Genomic DNA, 17,722 nt, shown 5'->3' with positions numbered 1-17,722 from the left:
TATGATAGCAATGTACCAACTCAAAGCGGTTGGGATTTTACTGAAGAAGCAGACGGGTCGATTTCTGATGGATGAAACAGATTCCGCATTTAATTATCCAAGTCGTAACGGGCATTCCGAGTCTTTTCGGTGACTGGTATCATTTAATGTTGTTCCCAACGGGCTTTTCGTTCAGTAGTTCTTAGGAATTTACCTAAAACCATGATAAAATTGTCAATATATAATTTAAATCGTAAAAAGTTGCCTACCACATCGTGAAATTTGATTTCAAATACATTTTTACCTGACCAGATTATTAGATGGCTTGCAAAAACAAATTGAGAAAAATGTAATGCACTGAAAAAATGAGCGCGAACTAGACTGAGGCTCCTCACTAGATTGTTCCTGCACTGAGCAATTACCATCTTCAGTGAATATTTGTATAATTTGTCAGCAGATAATCGATGTCTGGATTCTGGGGATCAAAAAACAATAACAGTAGGCTATGCAAATCAGGAAGCCACATTAACGGCTCTTTCATGTAGTATCTGGGATCTACATCTGTTTATATTAGTTACTATGCTGATACTAAACGGTGACAGTGTTACGTTACTACACCTAATAGAAAATGCACATGCGCACTAGTGTGCCCGGGAACTGTAGAGCTCGAGAGGTTTTGACTTAACGAAAACTAACTGTATTCTCGTCTCCTGCCTGGTCATTTCTCCACAACACAAATATTACAGTGGCGACGAGGTGATTAAACTTCTTTAACGGACATTGCTTGAAGGGAAGAATGTTGCGTGAGTAATGAAACTCAAAATAATTATTTAATTCGTCAGTTATTTTTATATTTTCTTTAGCCAATTAAAAAAAGTCTAAGCACTGCTAGCAGGTACAGTGTTCAGGGGCTGCCAAGTAGCAAGACTATTGGTGTCCAGAATAGCGACACTGCCCTCTGGTGGTTAAATAAATAAAACTCATTGAACCCATTGAAATTAGGCGGAGAAATATTGTCAAAAGAAATTTTTAGAAAAGGAAGAAGGAACGTAAAACGGTGTGCACATTATTACAAATGAGTGCAGTGAATGAAGTAATTTCAGAAACTTCTGAAGTGAAGAATTAGATGAAAATTAAGGAATACAAGGAATAAGGAAACGGAACAATTAACTGAAAATGGCAAACGTGGTCGAGTACCCGAGTTTAAAGCTACAAAAGAGGATTTTGATTCCTATTTGGAGCGTTTTGAGCGTTGGCTGGCTGCAAATGAAACCAAAGATGAGAAGAAAGCAGATGTATTTCTCAGTGTTTTGGGTCCCACTGAGTATGGATTGCTGAAAGGTCTTTTTTGATTTTCATCCTAAACAGAGGATGACATGGGCCTAAATGAAGATGATGTTCTGGGAGAAGAGCCAGAGGTAAGCCTGGTTTTAAACCACTATAGCAGCAATGGCACTTCATGTATGGATTAGATGGGTTCCACCATGTCCAGTAGAATTTTGATCATACAGTATACAGTCACTTTGTACATGCTGCAATTGCTTTGGTGAAATATCTGCTAGGAAAATAAATGTAAAATCGTAAGTGCATTTCTTGATGATGCTTTATGCATTTAAACATGTAGGGCCTCACGAAAGAGGATGCCATCACTGAGGATAATGACAAGAAACCCATAGTGTCTGAGGAGTACGTTTTTTCCTTTTATGTGAACACACATTGAAGAGTGACATTTTCTCTCAATTTTCCTGATGTTCTGATGTCCCAATTGAAATATGTTATTCATGTGATTTTAATGTGTTTCAGGACGGCTGAAAAGAAAGTGGTAAAAATCACACCCCCAGCGTCTGTGGATGAGGTAATATGATGCTTGCTGCACCAGTCATGACAAGTCTTCAATGCAATGGTGGTGTGCTAACCTTATAATTAAAATGTTTTATCCTGTTTCCCCAGAGGGTACAGAAAAGAGCAGAACGCTTCAATGTCCCTGCGTCAGCTGATGACAAGAAGGCCATACATGCTGCCCGGTCAGTATCCCACAAATATTCCCCACACTATTGATTGGGCATATCTATTAACCTATATTGACAATTTGCATACGGTTCCAGCCCACCCCCCCACCCCCCCTTTACGCTGCTGCTACTCTCATATATGCATAGTCACTTTAACTATACATTCATGTACATACTAGCTCAATTGGGCCAACCAACCATTGCTCCCGCACATTGGCAAACCGGGCTATTTGCATTGTGTCCCACTACCCGCCAACCCCTCTTTTACACTGCTGCTACTCTGTTCATCATATATGCATTGTTACTTTAATCATATCTACATGTACATACTACCTCAATCAGCCTGACTAACGTGTCTGTATGTAGCCTCGCTACTGTATATAGCCTGTCTTTTTACTGTTTTATTTATTTACTTACCTATTGTTAACCTTATACCTTTTTTGCACTATTGGTTAGGGCCTGTAAGTAAGCATTTCACTGTAAGGTCTACACCTGTTGTATTTGGCGTACGTGACAAATAAACTTTGATTTGATTAAATATGTATTGTGTTCAGGTTTGGTTTGCCCCCTGCTGCACCTCCAACTTCCACCCCAGGTCAGTGTGAATCTTCCAGTCATTTTCACAGTTCTCATGTGTGGTTTAAATTTTTTTTAAATCCAAGAACCATAACCTGCAGTCAGTTTATAAACAAGTGTTGAACAACCTCATTATCACAAGTAATTATGTTTTCTCCTGCATTTGCACTCTGGTTTTATTGAGTGTTTCTCTCTATCAAAGGTGTTACTGTGAATAAATCCACTGTGAGTAATCCAAATATGTGATAAACAGTGACCTCCCCTCATTTAAATAATGTGACCCAGAAGATTTAATCAAACATCTCTCTCTGTGTTCTGTGTAGGCGGTCAGCGTTGAACAGCTAAAAAAAGTGAGCAGAGCGATTTGGCGGGAACGTTTCTTCAGTTTCCAAGAAGGTGAGCGCCGAGGGATAGGGCAGCTTCTATCCTCCCTGGACAGCTTATTAGGTACACCTATCTAGTACTGCCTTAGACCCCCCCTTTGCCTCCAGAACAGCCTGAATTCATCAGGGCTTTCTAAAAGGTGTCGGAAACATTTCACAGGGATGTTAGTCCATGCTAGTGCGATAGCATCACGCAGTTGTTGCAGATTGTACGGAGGTACATTCATGCTGCGGACAGCCTTTTTCATCTCATCCCAAAGATGCTCAAAATACTTTTGAGTTAAATCTCACTGAGATATTATGTTATCCTTAACCCTTATGCATCAGGTCCCAGCTAACAATACTGCTATTGTGTATATGCACCGATTCTACATGATCCAGTCCTTCACCAGGTTCCACAGAAATGTAAGTACTTTTGCACACTTAGCCTCCCTTGCACAATTGTGTCTTGTAAAGTTTTAATGAAATCTTATGTGAAATGCATAATGCGTAGCACTAACAAGACACCAGTTTTGATCAAAATGTACAACTTTTTTATTTATTTTTATCCCAAGGTCATAGCTCCAGCAACACTGTTCCTGGCTGCAAAGGTTGAGGAACAGCCCCGCAAGTTGGAGCATGTTATCAAGGTGACCCATGCATGCCTCAACCCTCAGGACCCTTCACCAGACGTCCGCAGTGATGTAAGTCTCCATGGTCTGACCACTCCACTTCAAACTCACTATGGCATTTGCAGTGGGATCCTCTGACCACAAACTGATTGTGTAGATCCAGTGTTCTACCTTTTTTGGTATTTTTAAACACCCAAAGTACGTACTTGTGTCAATATGCATGATGGTAGTTGCATCATAACTGTTTGACATTGATTTCTCCGCTTGCAGGCTGTTGGTGTTATATGATTATTATTTTTTTGATTAGATATTGCTTTATTTGATACAAGTTCTGGCAAGAAACGGAGCAATAACATTTCATGCAACTTGACTTTAAAGTTCTTGATAACATTTGAAGTGGTCTTGATATCTTTTGTGAAAAAGACATAGCTCCAATACATTCTCTCTCACAGGTTGTGCCTCACCAGCTCGTTTTCTCCCGTTGTGCTGTTTACAAACACACATGACTGGCTCAACTGTTCTGGGGAACTACGGTAAGCTTCGTCATGTGACAGGTGCAATGAACGCAATCTGCTTTATCTCTTAACGTGTTGACTGAAGTTATTACCTTAAAGTAGCTACAAATTTTCAAATTTATTTAAAATCTTCAAATAGTCAAACTGTGTGAAAATGCCTTAAAAAAGCCTAAGGTCAGGTCCGTGAACAACACACACAAATCAACTTTACATGTCCCATGTTTACTGTACTGTGGTAGTAGCAAGATGCACTCTAGTGCCCCCTGTATTCTCTGCTTGCCATCACATATTTTGCCCTAGTCTCAGCTGACTAACCACGTTGACGCTTAACTGTATCGTTGCTGCTTCAGCACCTGTTGCTCACCTAAAGTATGTATTTCCCTTCCAGAACCACTAATGAACAGGATAAGGATCCACGTGTTGCCGTCAAGCTGGGGCCGTTTGTCCCAGACTGCCAGTACCCAAGAGCCCAAGGCCTGTTCCTTCACCCAGCGGCCCTGCTCCCAGCCCCGCCTGGTGGGAATTCTGCATCAAACACGTCCTGGAGGACAAGAACGCCCCCTACAGACAGTGTAGTTATGTGTCTAACAAGAATGGCAAGCGCTTCCCGAATGCAGCCCAAGGTTGAAAATAAAGAATGGTGAGTGAAGCAACTTGTATATAAATGTCTTCTATCCAGCTCTCAAAACAACAACTACATGTTGTATGTAGGCTTAACTTGGGGAAATCCCTTGAAGTGTATCAATGAAGAGTCCTTTTCAAGTTTGTTTGCCATAAATACATTGGGAATATCTGCGCCATCTGTGATTCTCTGTGACCTTAGATCTTATCTGACGTGTGACTCTTATGTCTACGTTCAGGGTGACCTTCTGCGTGGAGCACTTTAGGTGGAATGCCATGGCTCTCCAGGCCCAGTTGAGGAAGGCCTCATCTGGTCCCTCTCCTGAGGCCTTCCTATCTCTGCTCAGTGGATACAACTGCACTGAGACCCATGAGCAGGACAGTGGCCGCAGTGAAGCCAGCCTCATCCTAGGTGTGAAATGTTTCTGCACCATCTTTTTTCTTTCTACACATATGCTTTGGCAACATATTTTAACCTCCTATTTTATTTATCAGAGACCATGCACAACAAAATGTGTTGCACCATATTTAACAGCTCATTTTTTACTCTCCGGTGTCCTGATAGCTGTTCTTTTTTATAATAGTTGCTATTCCAGGTAAAGGGAGCATTTACTATTAAGTGCATGGTCCCATTCCTGTACATTCCTCCACTGCATTGAGCCAAATTACAGTCCAGGGGAGCTGATGAGGATTGTCTGTCCAGCTGTCCTCATCTACAGAGTGAGGGTGAGCAGGGACCACTCGCTCTTGACCAGACCTGTAGTGGAGACCCAGACAGTGAAGCTGACAGCATTGACCACAAGGACCCTCTTAAGTAAGACAGCAAATATTCGGATACTGTGTTCTCTACCACATTACATACAGTTGAAGTCGGAAGTTTACATACACCTTAGCCAAATACGTTAAACTCAGTTTTTCACAATTCCTGACATTTAATCGTAGTAAAAATTCCCTTAATTAGGTCAGTTAGGATCACCACTTTATTTTAAGAATGTGATGTCAGAATGATAGTAGAGAGAATGATTTATTTCAGCTCTTATTTCTTTCATCACATTCCCAGCAGGTCAGAAGTTTACATGCTACCAAATACTAATTGAGTGTATTGCCTTTTAAATTGTTTAACTTGGGTCAAACGTTTCGGGTAGCCTTCCACAAGCTTCCCACAATAAGTTGGGTGAATTTTGGGCCCATTTATCCTGACAGAGCTGGTATAACTGAGTCAGGTTTGTATGCCTCCGTGCTTGCACACTCCTTTTCAGTTCTGCCCACAAAGTTTATTTTTATAGGATTGAGGTCAGGGCTTTGTGATGGCCAGTCAAATACCTTGACTTTGTTGTCCTTAAGCCATTTTGCCACAACTTTGGAAGTATACTTGGGGTCATTGTCCATTTGGAAGAGCCATTTGCGACCAAGCTTTAACTTCCTGACTGATGTCTTGAGATGTTACTTCAATATATCCACATAATTTTCCAGCCTCAAGATGCCATCTATTTTGTGAAGTGCACCAGTCCCTCTTGCAGCAAAGCACCCCCACAACATGACGCTGCCACCCCCATGCTTCACGGTTGGGATGATGTTCTTCGGCTTGCAAGCGACCCCCTTTTTCCTCCAAACATAACGATGGTCATTATGGCCAAACAGTTCTATTTCTGTTTCATCAGACCAGAGGACATTTCTCCAAAAAGTATGATTTTACTTTTTTAAAATTATTACTTTCTTAGCTACAGTACACTTTCTTAGCTACAGACCTCAACCATTTTATAACAAGCATTTCCAGAGATACAACCTCTCTTATCATCACTCAGTGCCTGGGCTTACCTCCACTGTACCCGCACCCCACCATACCCCTGTCTGCACGTTTTGCCCTGAATCTATTCTACCACGCCCAGAAATCTGCTCCTTTTATTCTTTGTCCCCAACGCTCTAGGCGACCAGTTTTGATAGCCTTTAACCGTACCCTCATCCTACTCCTCCTCTGTTCCTCGGGTGATGTGGAGGTAAACCCAGGCCCTGCGGGTCCCCAGGCACCCTCATTTGTTGACTTCTGTGATCGAAAAAGCCTTGGTTTCATGCATGTTAACATCAGAAGCCTCCTCCCTAAGTTTATTTTACTCTCTGCCAACCCTGATGTCCTTGCCGTGTCTGAATCCTGGCTTAGGAAGGCCACCAAATATTCTGAGATTTCCATACCCAACTACAACATTTTCTGTCAAGATAGAACTGCCAAAGGGGGAGGAGTTGCAATCTACTGCAGAGATAGCCTGCAAAGTTCTGTCATACTTTCCAGGTCTATATCCAAACAGTTTGAACTTCTAATTTTAAAAATGTATCTCTCCAGAAATAAGTCTCTCACTGTTGCCGCCTGCTATTGAACTCCCTCTGCGCCCAGCTGTGCCCTGGACACCATTTGTGAATTGATCTCCCCCCCATCTAGCTTCAGAGTTCGTTCTGTTAGGTGACCTAAACTGGGATATGCTTAACACCTCGGCAGTCCTACAATCTAAGCTAGATGCCCTCAATCTCACACAAATCATCAAGGAACCCACCAGGTACAACCCTAATTCCGTAAACATGGGCACCCTCATAGACATTATCCTGACCAACTTGCCCTCCAAATACACCTCCGCTGTTTTCAATCAGGGTCTCAACGATCACTGCCTCATTGCCTGTATCCGCTATGGGTACGCGGTCAAACGACCAGCCCTCATCACTGTCAAACGCTCCCTAAAACACTTCTGCGAGCAGGCCTTTCTAATCGACCTGGCCCGGGTATCCTGGAAGGATATTGACCTCATCCCGTCAGTTGAGGATGCCTGGTCATTCTTTAAAAGTCATTTCCTCACCATCTTAGATAAGCATGCCCCGTTCAAAAAATGCAGAACTAAGAACAGATATAGCCCTTGGTTCACTCCAGACCTTACTGCCCTTGACCAGCACAAAAACATCCTGTGGCGGATTGCAATAGCATTGAATAGTCCCCGCGATATGCAACTGTTCAGGGAAGTCAGGAACCAATACACGCAGTCTGTCAGGAAAGTAAAGACTAGCTTTTTCAAGCAGAAATGTGCATCCTGTAGCTCTAACTCCAAAAGGTTTTGGGACACTGTAAGGTCCATGGAGAACAAGAGGACCTCCTCCCAGCTGCCCACTGCATGGAGGCTAGGTAACACGGTCACCACTTATAAATCCATAATAATCAAAATTTCAATTAGCATTTCTCAACGGCTGGCCAACAGCTCCCCCCCGCGCAGCTACTCGCCCAAGCCTCCCCAGCTTCTCCTTCACCCAAATCTAGATAGCAAATGTTCTGAAAGAGCTGCAAAACCTGGACCCGTACAAATCAGCTGGGCTAGACAATCTGGACCCTCTCTTTCTAAAACTATCCGCCGCCATTGTTGCAACCCCTATTACCAGCCTGTTCAACCTCTCTTTCACATCGCCCAAGATCCCTAAAGATAGGAAAGCTGCCGCGGTCATCCCCCTCTTCAAATGGGGTGATACCCTAGACCCAAACTGTTACAGACCTATATCCATCCTGCCCTGCCTATCTAAAGTGTTAGAAAGCCAAGTTAATAAACAGATCACTGACCATTTAGAATCCCACCGTACCTTCTCCGCTGTGCAATCCGGTTTCCGAGCCGGTCACGGGTGCACCTCAGCCACGCTCAAGGTACTGAACGATATCATAACCGCCATCGATAAAAGACAGTACTGTGCAGCCGTCTTCATCGACCTTTTAACGCAGAGGCTGCAGGCCTCGTGTACTCGGAACAGGAGGTTACATTTTCGTCAAGGGCTTATAGAGTGGAGGGAGAGAAGGGTGTGTTTCATAGTTTATAACCCATGTCTCTTCACAGGGGCGGGCCACTGATTGAGCAGAGCTCTAACCTAATAAAAACCCAATTTTCCAATTTGGAAGCTAAAATTACATTTAATCTTTTCACAAATAGTTTCATATTCAAACATTTAAATTGCACAACAATTCCTTGTGAATCTGATAACTAGAATGTGTAGACTTTCCCAGATACAGTTTGTCGTCCTGTCATCAGTCATAATTTCTCAGATGACAACCGAACTGACATCATATTTAACTGGTTCTATTGCTGAAATATGGTTCCTTCCCCCCACTTGTTTGATGTTCCCAGACTCTCTATGTTTAACAAAGGCTATTCAAGAGTCCTTCAGTAGAGTCAGAGAGAGAGAGAAGAGAGGGAAGGGAGAAAGGTATTTATGGGGGGGTTCATAAACCTTACCCACAGGCCAACGTCATGACAGGAGTTTGCCTCACCAAGATTTACATGCTAAAGTCACCACTAAATATCTACTATGGTGTGTACAGTAGATGTACTTCTTATAGGATACTGTAAGAAGTCTAGTGAAACTGCTGGAGTGTTGAGAATGTTACTAGCTTTTATTAAAATTGGGTAATTACCAGTGATGTATATAAACCCTGGATTGGTTTTTGCTATGTATTGGCTATTGAGAGGCGTTGAAAACACCGGTCGGCCATATTGGTACTACCCGGGTAAAAGCATTCCTCCATAGGAATGAATGGAATTCTACAATATTTCAATTAAATGACATGAATTTAATTATTCTGTAGTGGGGACATAGATTTCAATATTCTCTAAAAAAATTATACTTCAGGGAAAAAATGGTTTTCTATGTTTAGCTCACATAATATAATTTAAAAGTATTTATTAAGGTGTCTGTAATATGATAAACGTGTCACAAACAAATGTAGTCATTAATAAATGAATTTCTATTGCTTCCAAAATATTTTTTACAATATAATAAAATGCCTTATTAGTCATCTAGTATAGCCTATATATAAATCATTGGTGATTACAGACTCACGTGTGAAAACTCGTGCTAATAAGTGAATAGCCATCTTAAAATACAACCTGACCCATTGCATCTAGGCCAATCTGGACTCAATATGTCCCAAAGTAGTCCTAATGATTCTGGGATTTACCCTCAAATAGTTGCAGCTCTATTCTAATGAGGCTATTCAGTATTAAAATATTCTGACAATCCGAGCAATAATGATCAAATCTTGCCAGAATAAACAGTGAATAAAATACCACAACACTCTTGATGCATAAATTCAACAATCTGAGGAATAATAACTGGAATACAGAGGAAGTTGTACTGATTGGTGAAGCGTTTCTGTGTCAACAGAACAATAGGTCATACAATGCTGTTAAGAGAGACTACTTACAAGCAGGAAAAATGGCAGGAATGTAAAGTTAATAAAGATTACTGGGGCGCTTGTGACTTCTAAATTCACGCAGCTTTGTCCTCCTCCCTTTAGAACCATAAAAGTCAGTGTAAAAAAAAAAGGTGTATTAATATTTTATGGTCAAATTGTGAGACTGTTTAAACAATGTCACCATTCAGAGCAAAGATATATAATTACTCTCTCCTAATTTTCTATTTAATATTCCTAACTTAACACTTACATCTAAGAAAAACTACACATTGTAAAAAAATGCTTTTGTCTTTTTTAGAAAATAAATGCATTTAATAGCTCAATGTGATTCAAAATATTGTAAGCAAATGCAATGTATGTCCAAGTAAACATGTGAATTCTCTTCAGTTATCACTCTCGCTGTGAGGAGAGGTGTTGGAGGCAGTTCATGAATCGGCGCGCGGTGTCCCACTCTGAGCCAAAGTGCTGAGCGTCTCATTGTCAGACGACAGTGCAGCCAGATGTGCGGCCATCTCGCTCTGCTTTGCCTCAACAACGTCCTCCCGAACAGACAGCATTATCTCTGAGAGGAGTCTTTTGGATGAGTCTATATTAAAGATAGACTCCTTGTCTGAGCTGTCCACCGCTCTTAATGAATAAAAAAATACATTTCATTTGTGCAACGCTTTTCATAAGAGTTCTCAAAGCTCTACGAAAGCTCTACAAAAATAAAGAATCAAGGCTGTTCAAATATCAACAGTGGGCTAGGTGTTAAAAAGCTTTTCAGATTAGGACTATGAGAAAGACAGTATTACCTTGGCCTCTGGGACTCTGGAGTTGAGAATTCTCCCTCGAATGATGATGGACTGGTCGATCGCATTGTCTCAGTTGGGAAATGAAAAGCATCCCTGCAAACTGTGTAAATGTGCATCTTTTTGGGTGGCTCCTCTGGAACCTTCCTAAGGCGAAGCACTGGGCGCCGTGGCAGCCTCACCTTTGGCTTTCCCTCTGGAGGAGTAGGGACGAGGCCAGAGACATTGAAGACTGATTTGGAAGAGGTCAGGAGGGATTTGGACAGACTGTCTTCTTCATCTGTGGAGGAAATCCTTTGGGCCTCTTTGTCAATAGGGATATCAGATCGACTGGAGGGAAACTCCAATGAGCTCCGACAGTTGCTCATGGCATAAAGTGAGGATGATGCAGAGACATCCTTTTGCAACTGTGTCAGTTTCAATTCTGTGCCGTATGAAACTTCCTTTGGGGTTGAAGTAGGCACACCAATTACGGAGAGAGAGTCAATGCTTCTACTGAGGTGAGTAGCATTGTCAATGTCTTCAGGATTCTTCAAAGCATCAAGGTAGGACATTGACAGGCATCCTTTGACGGGCATGCAATTGACTGGGGATGCTGGTTTTGAAGTAATTATCTTCTGAAGATCAAGGTCTTCCTGTGAGGATATTGCACCAGCGCTCCGCCTGAGGAAACCATCCTCATCCAGTAGGTCATCACAGACAGTGTCCATGAGGCCTGAGGCAATATATTTTATCTTCAGGGGTGACATCCAGATCCCTGGATATCCCTCAAAAGCTTCAGTTGAGTAAGATGCTACATCATCTAGGTCAGGTTGGAGTCCAGCCACATTAGGAACAAATGGTGTGTTGCTTGCCTTGAGAGAGGTTCCCATAGCACCCAAAATGTTGCTGACAGCATTGATGGCAGTCTGGCTTGCCTTGGGGGAAATCGTCCTGTTGGGAGAATCTTGTCTAATCATCTTGATTATTTTAGTGTTGACCTGCTCCAGAACTTTGATGATTTGGTCTTTGGCAGTAGACTGTAGTTTGGGGGTAAGTGAAATGGCATCTACGTTGGCATTCATGGTCTCACTGGCTTTCCCGGTCAGCTGACAAGCCTGGTCTTTACTGAGTTTTCTGGATACACTTTTCAACATATCCTCAATACTTTCTTTCTCTGAGCAGTCCTCGCTTTTGAGGTTCACCGATCCAAATTGAGGCAAAGAGACAGAATGTCTTACCTCATTCCTCACAGATTGAGCCAGGGTTTCTTTGAAAGGTTCTGTGCTAATTTGGTCCAGAACTCCATCCACAAGGGTGACATAGAGGTTAGGGAAAGAGGTGCTTCTGGTGGCCTGGTGAGCTTTCCTTCTAGGGGATGAGTTAAAGACATAACTTACTCGAATGACTCTTTTTTCATCCGTATTCTGCTCACCTGGAGATATGAGCGCTGTGTCTTGGATCAAAATTGGCTTTACCTCATGGTCTTCAATCTTTACTGCAAGGACCTGTGATTTTGTGTGGCGTTCATCAAATCCAGACAGGCTGCTCTGAATTGGTCCAGGAACAACAACATTTGATGTACCTTCTTCAGGATCGTCATGTAGTAGGGCTAGTGGCTGGTCGTCTAAAATCATTTCACTGCACATATCGATGGCATCTTCCACTAAATCATCAGCGATCAACTCAACTTTTGCAGAGGCCATTGATTTCGCTGGGTGCTCGCCTGTTGCCTCAGAGAGCATTCCTTCCACATCTGCTCTGGAAGTAGTACAAGAACATGGAACACTGGCCATCACAGTCATCTCCTGGGACGAGGTTGATGCAGCTGCGGAGGCCTCTGAGCTGCTTGTCTTACTGTTGTTTTCTGAAACCTCTGAAGTGTCAGATGAAAACACCATTCCATAACTGGGAGAGTTGGATAAAGATGAGATCACTGGCTCCGAGGGAAGTATTTCCAGAGTCAGGGAAGGAGCTTTTTCATTTCTTTCACCCTGAAGCTCAGGAAAAGCCAGCTCGAATAGGATGCTGTCATATGCAGTGCTAATAAGGTCACAGGCGACACCTTCTAGTTTTGAACAGGAATCTCGGCGGTTCTCGGGGTCTGCCTTTTTTAATGCAGTCAATGCAGGTGGCGGAATGTTTGTTATACCTGAGGTGCCTTCTTCAGCATCACAGTCTAGTGCAAGCTCTTCAATGTTTTCCTCATTTAATAAGTGTCTAATGTCTTCCAAAACATTGCTTACCACATCAATGGCTGTTTGGCTGGCCTTTGCAGAGACAACTCTGAATTGGGTAGGGGAGTCTTCTCGGATCATTACAATAACCTGCTCCTGGACTTCCTCCAGAACGTCAGTGATCAACGTTGTCACATAGGTGTTTATGTCTTCTCCGTTGGCCATCCGCTCCTCTGGTTCTGGATTATCTGCTTTAGCATTGGGTTTGATTGTGTTTCCCCCACGGAGTCTGCAGGCAGGTTCATTGCTAGGATTGGCCGCTCGAGAGACGCACTTCAACACATCGTAAGCGATTCTGGCACTCAGAGCCCTTTGTGCCGCTGGTGTAGTCCCTGGAATCGTCAGTTTGACCTCATCCCTGATTGACTCCGCCAGCTGCTTCCTGACAAGCTTGGAGCCTAAGTGGTCGAGGATGACAGATTTCAGCTGAGCTCTGTCTGGGATGCTTTGTCCCTTGATGGCTTTGAAGATCCTAAAAACAGGTTCTTGGAAACCCTTCAGCGGTGCCAGACCATCCAGGCATGGTCTCCTCTGGTGTGGTGCAAGGCTTGGTCTCCTCTGTAGCATGGCTGGCTTTTCCTTAGATTTCCCTATTAATAAACACACACATTTTAAAAAATTGATTTTAATTTAGCATTCACTGGCTATGAACATACTCTGAAAGATATTTCGTAATGAAATTATGGTTCTTTAGTAAGGAAATGTTCTTACCTGACAGAGAAACTGTTTTCTTTACAGTTTTGGAGTGAGCCGGTTTGAGAGCAGGCTGAGCAGATGCTATAATAGATTAAAAAAAAGAATACAAAATACGATATGATATACAGCACAACACATTCAACTGCTCCTTGTAGGTTGCATTTGGCATAGTCATTTAAACATTGCTTAACTGTGTGATGAATTCAAATTAAATCTTACCTGGTTTTTCAAATATTTCTTCCAGCAGCTTATTTGGTTTGATAGAGGCCTCTCTCAACCTCTCAAACTCCTGGAGGTTTTTCAATTCCTCTTCCATTATCCTCAACTGAATAGCCTGTTTTTGTTCCATAATGCACATTTTCTGTGAAGAACATAGAGTCCAAAAATAGCAACTTAGCAGCCACAAAAGTTGAGGTAAAATTATTTCTCAATTTTCATGATTTATTCAAACTTGAAAATAATTGTGGGTAGTTTTGTTAAGTATGATGAAAGTGTGACATTTGTACCTTTCTGATGCGCTTTTCTTTGGCCTCTTTCATATACTTGGCCTTGTTCAAATCGTGCCTGACATCCTTTTCAATGAGTTTCAGCCTGGATCGCTCCTTAGAAACCCAATCCTCTTTAAACTCTCTCTCTTGGTCATACAACGCAGTTTGCAGGCCATATTTCTGTCCCCTGTCCCTATCAATACATTAAACAGATAAGTCATGACATTGCCAACACAGAGTAGGCCTATATAACTCTACTTTATTACCTCATGCACTTCTTGCCTACCTGGAACCAATGGTTGACTGCAGATGCTTCAGGTTCAGTGCTTCTTTATTCAGTAAGTACTCTATCATATCTTCCAGGGTAACGTCCTTAGGTATATGTCCTTCCTCTTGCAACTGAACCATTCTCAGTATCTGTTCCTTCTTAAATAGGATAAATACAATTGTTGTACATTTTAAACACTTATCTACCTAATAAAATACATGTTACATTGTTTTTAGAGTGATGAATGATCATTTCACATTTTCTCGTGAAAATAACATGTGTGATCTTCACAGAAGTTCACATTTAAGAACGCAGTCATACTGCCCACATACCAACTTTTTGCTGTACGTTTTATGATGGTCAGTCTTGACCGTATCCAGGTAATGTTTGTATGTGTTATACTCCTTTAATGAGCATACAACCTTGAGAAGAGAGAAAATCAAAATGTTTCCTGCTAAAATAGTCCTGGAGTTAACTATCGGTAAAGCTTACAGTCTTCTACTACACTGTTCAGAAACAATAATATTAACTTCAAACTTACGTTGTCCTCTTTAGTGATGAAGTTTCGCTTCTTTAACTTCTCATGCATTTCCTTCTGATGGTAGTATTCATTGAGGTTTGGGTCATGCAAACTGTTGTACGTCGGCCTCATAATGTGACAGTTTGGGTCACTGAGGTTGAAATCAGATGTAGGCTGATACAACTGAAGGAACAAGGATATAAACAAAAAAATAAACATTCTACTGGATCCTTCTTCCATTCTAAAGCACCACTCTACTGGACCCTTCTTCTATTCTACTGCACCATTCTACTGGACCCTTCTTCTATTCTACTGCACCATTCTACTGGACCCTTCTTCTATTCTACTGGACCCTTCTTCTATTCTAATGCACCATTCTACTGGACCCTTCTTCTATTCTACTGGACCCTTCTATTCTACTGCACCATTCTATTGTATGCATGTTTAAAAAAAAAAAATGTTATACTGTATCCTGTTAAATATATGTTCTGCTTACATTTTTACCCAGGCTGGCTCTATGAAATTTAAAGGCGACCCCAGGTAGGACCGGAAGCTTTGTCATGGCAGGCAATCTGCTGCTCACTGACGGCTTTGTTTCTATCATGATCTGAGGAGGCTTCCCTTTCAGTGGACGAGTTTGCTTCTCTGGTCGCGAGGGTATCTGACACAGGGTCTTCTCCTGAAAACAGCAACATAGCAATAATGTATTTCTTACAAACTCACCTGTGATAGTTCATCCGACCATTATGACATGGCGGCGAGCCTGATATGTCATCATAGGTTGACGCCCAATGAACTACTGTTGCCGTAGCCTGAGTGCCAGTCTATTTGTTTTTTATATCAACTCACTGTCATGCCAAATATGATTTTTGGCTTAGCTATAAGAGTAATGAAGTTGACAAGAGCACAAACAGATCTGGGCCCAGGCTACTGTTGCCACAGAGATCCTAATTATGTGACCCGTGTCTGACCAGTAGCGGTGCATGTGTAAAATCACTGGGGAAGCTGTGGGACTAAATGGTACATATAGGGACAGATATACATTTGTACATCAGACCACAGGAGGAGAAGGCGACACATAGGCGCATAAGACAGCTGGACACACTAATGTTAGAGGGACACATAGTCTGCTGATCCTAATAAGGGCAAACACACCAAAGAGCACACCAAGCTAAACATAAGTACGAAGGCCAAAGACATAGGCCCATAGGATAGATGGACATATATTATTTTTAGGACAAGAAGGGGTTCTGCCACCATTATAACCTAACTGAAAGCAGATATGGGCGTGAACAAGCAGGAAGCTTAAACTGAAAGATAATGGTGGCAGATGGACTAAGGGAAGGAACTTCATTTGCATGTGGGATGGACTCATTTGATGTATGTGTATAAGAACAGAGCCAGTGCTTATGGAAGTTGGTCTTTTCCGCGGACTGAGACGGCTTCTGATATTTTGTATTAAAAAGCCTTTATTGAATTCACAAGTTCTTGTAAGTGTTATATTTGTAATACGAGTTTCCACGACAAAGCCAAGACAGTAAAAAAGCCATATTACAACCTATGTTGTGATATTTGCTCTTTATACAACGGCTGGATCTAATCCTGCATGCTGATTGGTTTAAAGCTAATTCCAGCCGGTGTCTATTCCACAAGTTACCACCGGCTAAATCTATGATGTTAAAATGCCTATTTACTCTGTTCCATCTGACTGCGCAATCCACTGTCTCGTCAGTCCAGGCAGGGAAGTTAAAACTTGATCTCCACTGTAAAAAGCATCTAGACATTATTTAAGAATTATTTTATACTAACAGTGAGTTTTCAACAGCAGAGATTTGTATAAACCTGGCTGTCTGTCTCTCCGACATTTGCAACATTGTTTCAATATTCAAATTTGATCTCCAACTGTCCCATAGTAATGAACGTGTACGGGTTGGGTTTTGGGACGAGAGAGAGAGGCAGACAGCATTTCTCAGCCAGTCAAAATCACGAATCAGCTGGCATGATGTTTATGGATATATGCTGCTGAGCGAATGCCTAGGCTCCAGCTCAAGTATTAGGCAAGGTTATTCTGTTTACAGAACCACCGCTACACTTCACCCCTCCCCTGACCTCCTCTCACAACACCCCAGTAGCTGATAGACATCAACTGTGCGATCAAGGTCCAATGGCACCAATGAGACTGACTGTGATTGAACCCAGATCATATCCACACCACAAGACTGAGGGGATTAGTTTATGTGGCCCGGGTTACCTCGGTGGGAGGAGTTTGAACTGGGTGAAAAGTAATTGCATTCGTTTTGGAACCGCACCGCCTCCCGGGGGTGAGCCAGGTGCCCCGCTCTGGCCGAAGGCGAAGTCGGCTCAAAACAAAAGTGACGTAATTATTAAACTCATGGAGTGATGAGTAGGATTATGTGTTTTCACATGCAAAAGTGATTGCTTTGATAAAAACGCTTTATCTGCCTTCCCAATGAAAACTAGTTTGAAAATTTAAACATCTATTTTATGCAAAAGAGATGTGTTTCTGGAAGATGCACCATGCTGCCTTGTTGACAACATGACCGACTGGCGCAGATTACTGTTGTATTGAGAAGGGTGCTCCTTCCTCCCTGCTTTCACCCAATGATGTGACTGGCCATTGCCTGGTTCAACCCGGGCCAGCGTAATAGAACTCCCTCACTCTGTGTGTTGGCCAGAGGGTTGTTGCCAGGGGTCGGATCCATAGGATGTCCCAAGGATACCGCCTAGCATCAACCATGAGACTGACTGGGTTTGAACCGAGGTCAATCTGCATGTCACAAGACTGTGTTAGCCCTCTGAGCTTAAATCTAGGCATT

At 42.3% G+C, this 17,722-nt stretch overlaps 2 protein-coding genes across 6 annotated transcripts; one reads left to right on the top strand and one right to left on the bottom strand.

Moving 5' to 3' along the window:
- Positions 1 to 661: 661 nt before the first annotated feature.
- LOC129829556 (SAP domain-containing ribonucleoprotein-like) lies at positions 662 to 10,222 on the top strand. Of its 5 annotated transcripts, none has more exons than XM_055891315.1 (12): positions 662 to 735; positions 1,348 to 1,397; positions 1,604 to 1,665; positions 1,783 to 1,834; positions 1,930 to 2,003; positions 2,543 to 2,583; positions 2,767 to 2,789; positions 2,888 to 2,960; positions 3,509 to 3,630; positions 4,011 to 4,091; positions 4,462 to 4,713; positions 4,934 to 10,222. In XM_055891315.1, the coding sequence occupies exons 2-10, from the start codon at positions 1,356 to 1,358 to the stop codon at positions 4,062 to 4,064; spliced, it is 543 nt and encodes a 180-aa protein (XP_055747290.1). In that variant the 5' UTR covers positions 662 to 735; positions 1,348 to 1,355; the 3' UTR covers positions 4,065 to 4,091; positions 4,462 to 4,713; positions 4,934 to 10,222. The 5 variants fall into 5 exon arrangements, with proteins under 5 accessions (XP_055747290.1, XP_055747289.1, XP_055747291.1 ...); XM_055891314.1 differs by having other exon boundaries at positions 690 to 782; XM_055891316.1 differs by lacking the exons at positions 4,011 to 4,091; positions 4,462 to 4,713; positions 4,934 to 10,222 and having other exon boundaries at positions 690 to 782; positions 3,502 to 3,626.
- On the bottom strand, positions 10,209 to 15,096 carry LOC129829624 (uncharacterized). Its single transcript, XM_055891425.1, has 8 exons — positions 14,907 to 15,096; positions 14,698 to 14,787; positions 14,384 to 14,523; positions 14,116 to 14,290; positions 13,829 to 13,970; positions 13,625 to 13,690; positions 10,701 to 13,503; positions 10,209 to 10,533 (listed from the first exon to the last, which is right to left on the bottom strand). The coding sequence occupies exons 1-8, from the start codon at positions 15,015 to 15,017 to the stop codon at positions 10,332 to 10,334; spliced, it is 3,729 nt and encodes a 1,242-aa protein (XP_055747400.1). The 5' UTR covers positions 15,018 to 15,096; the 3' UTR covers positions 10,209 to 10,331.
- Positions 15,097 to 17,722: the final 2,626 nt, after the last annotated feature.

This window comes from Salvelinus fontinalis, chromosome 31 (assembly GCF_029448725.1).
Source record: "Salvelinus fontinalis isolate EN_2023a chromosome 31, ASM2944872v1, whole genome shotgun sequence".
Classification (NCBI taxonomy): Eukaryota; Metazoa; Chordata; class Actinopteri; order Salmoniformes; family Salmonidae; genus Salvelinus; species Salvelinus fontinalis.
The sequence above is the reverse complement of the archived record's forward strand: the minus strand, read 5'-3'. Positions and strand labels throughout refer to the sequence as shown.

Excerpts from the sequence above, each read along its gene's own strand:
- LOC129829556 (XM_055891313.1), top strand. The coding sequence starts at position 7,167 with ATGCTTAACACCTCGGCAGTCCTACAATCTAAGCTAGATGCCCTCAAT.
- LOC129829624 (XM_055891425.1), bottom strand. The coding sequence starts at position 15,017 with ATGAGGCCGACGTACAACAGTTTGCATGACCCAAACCTCAATGAATAC. Across the intron at positions 14,524-14,697 it reads AAACGTACAGCAAAAAGTTG|AAGGAACAGATACTGAGAAT; the intron begins GTATGTGGGCAG and ends ATCCTATTTAAG. Across the intron at positions 13,691-13,828 it reads AGAAATATTTGAAAAACCAG|CATCTGCTCAGCCTGCTCTC; the intron begins GTAAGATTTAAT and ends AATCTATTATAG.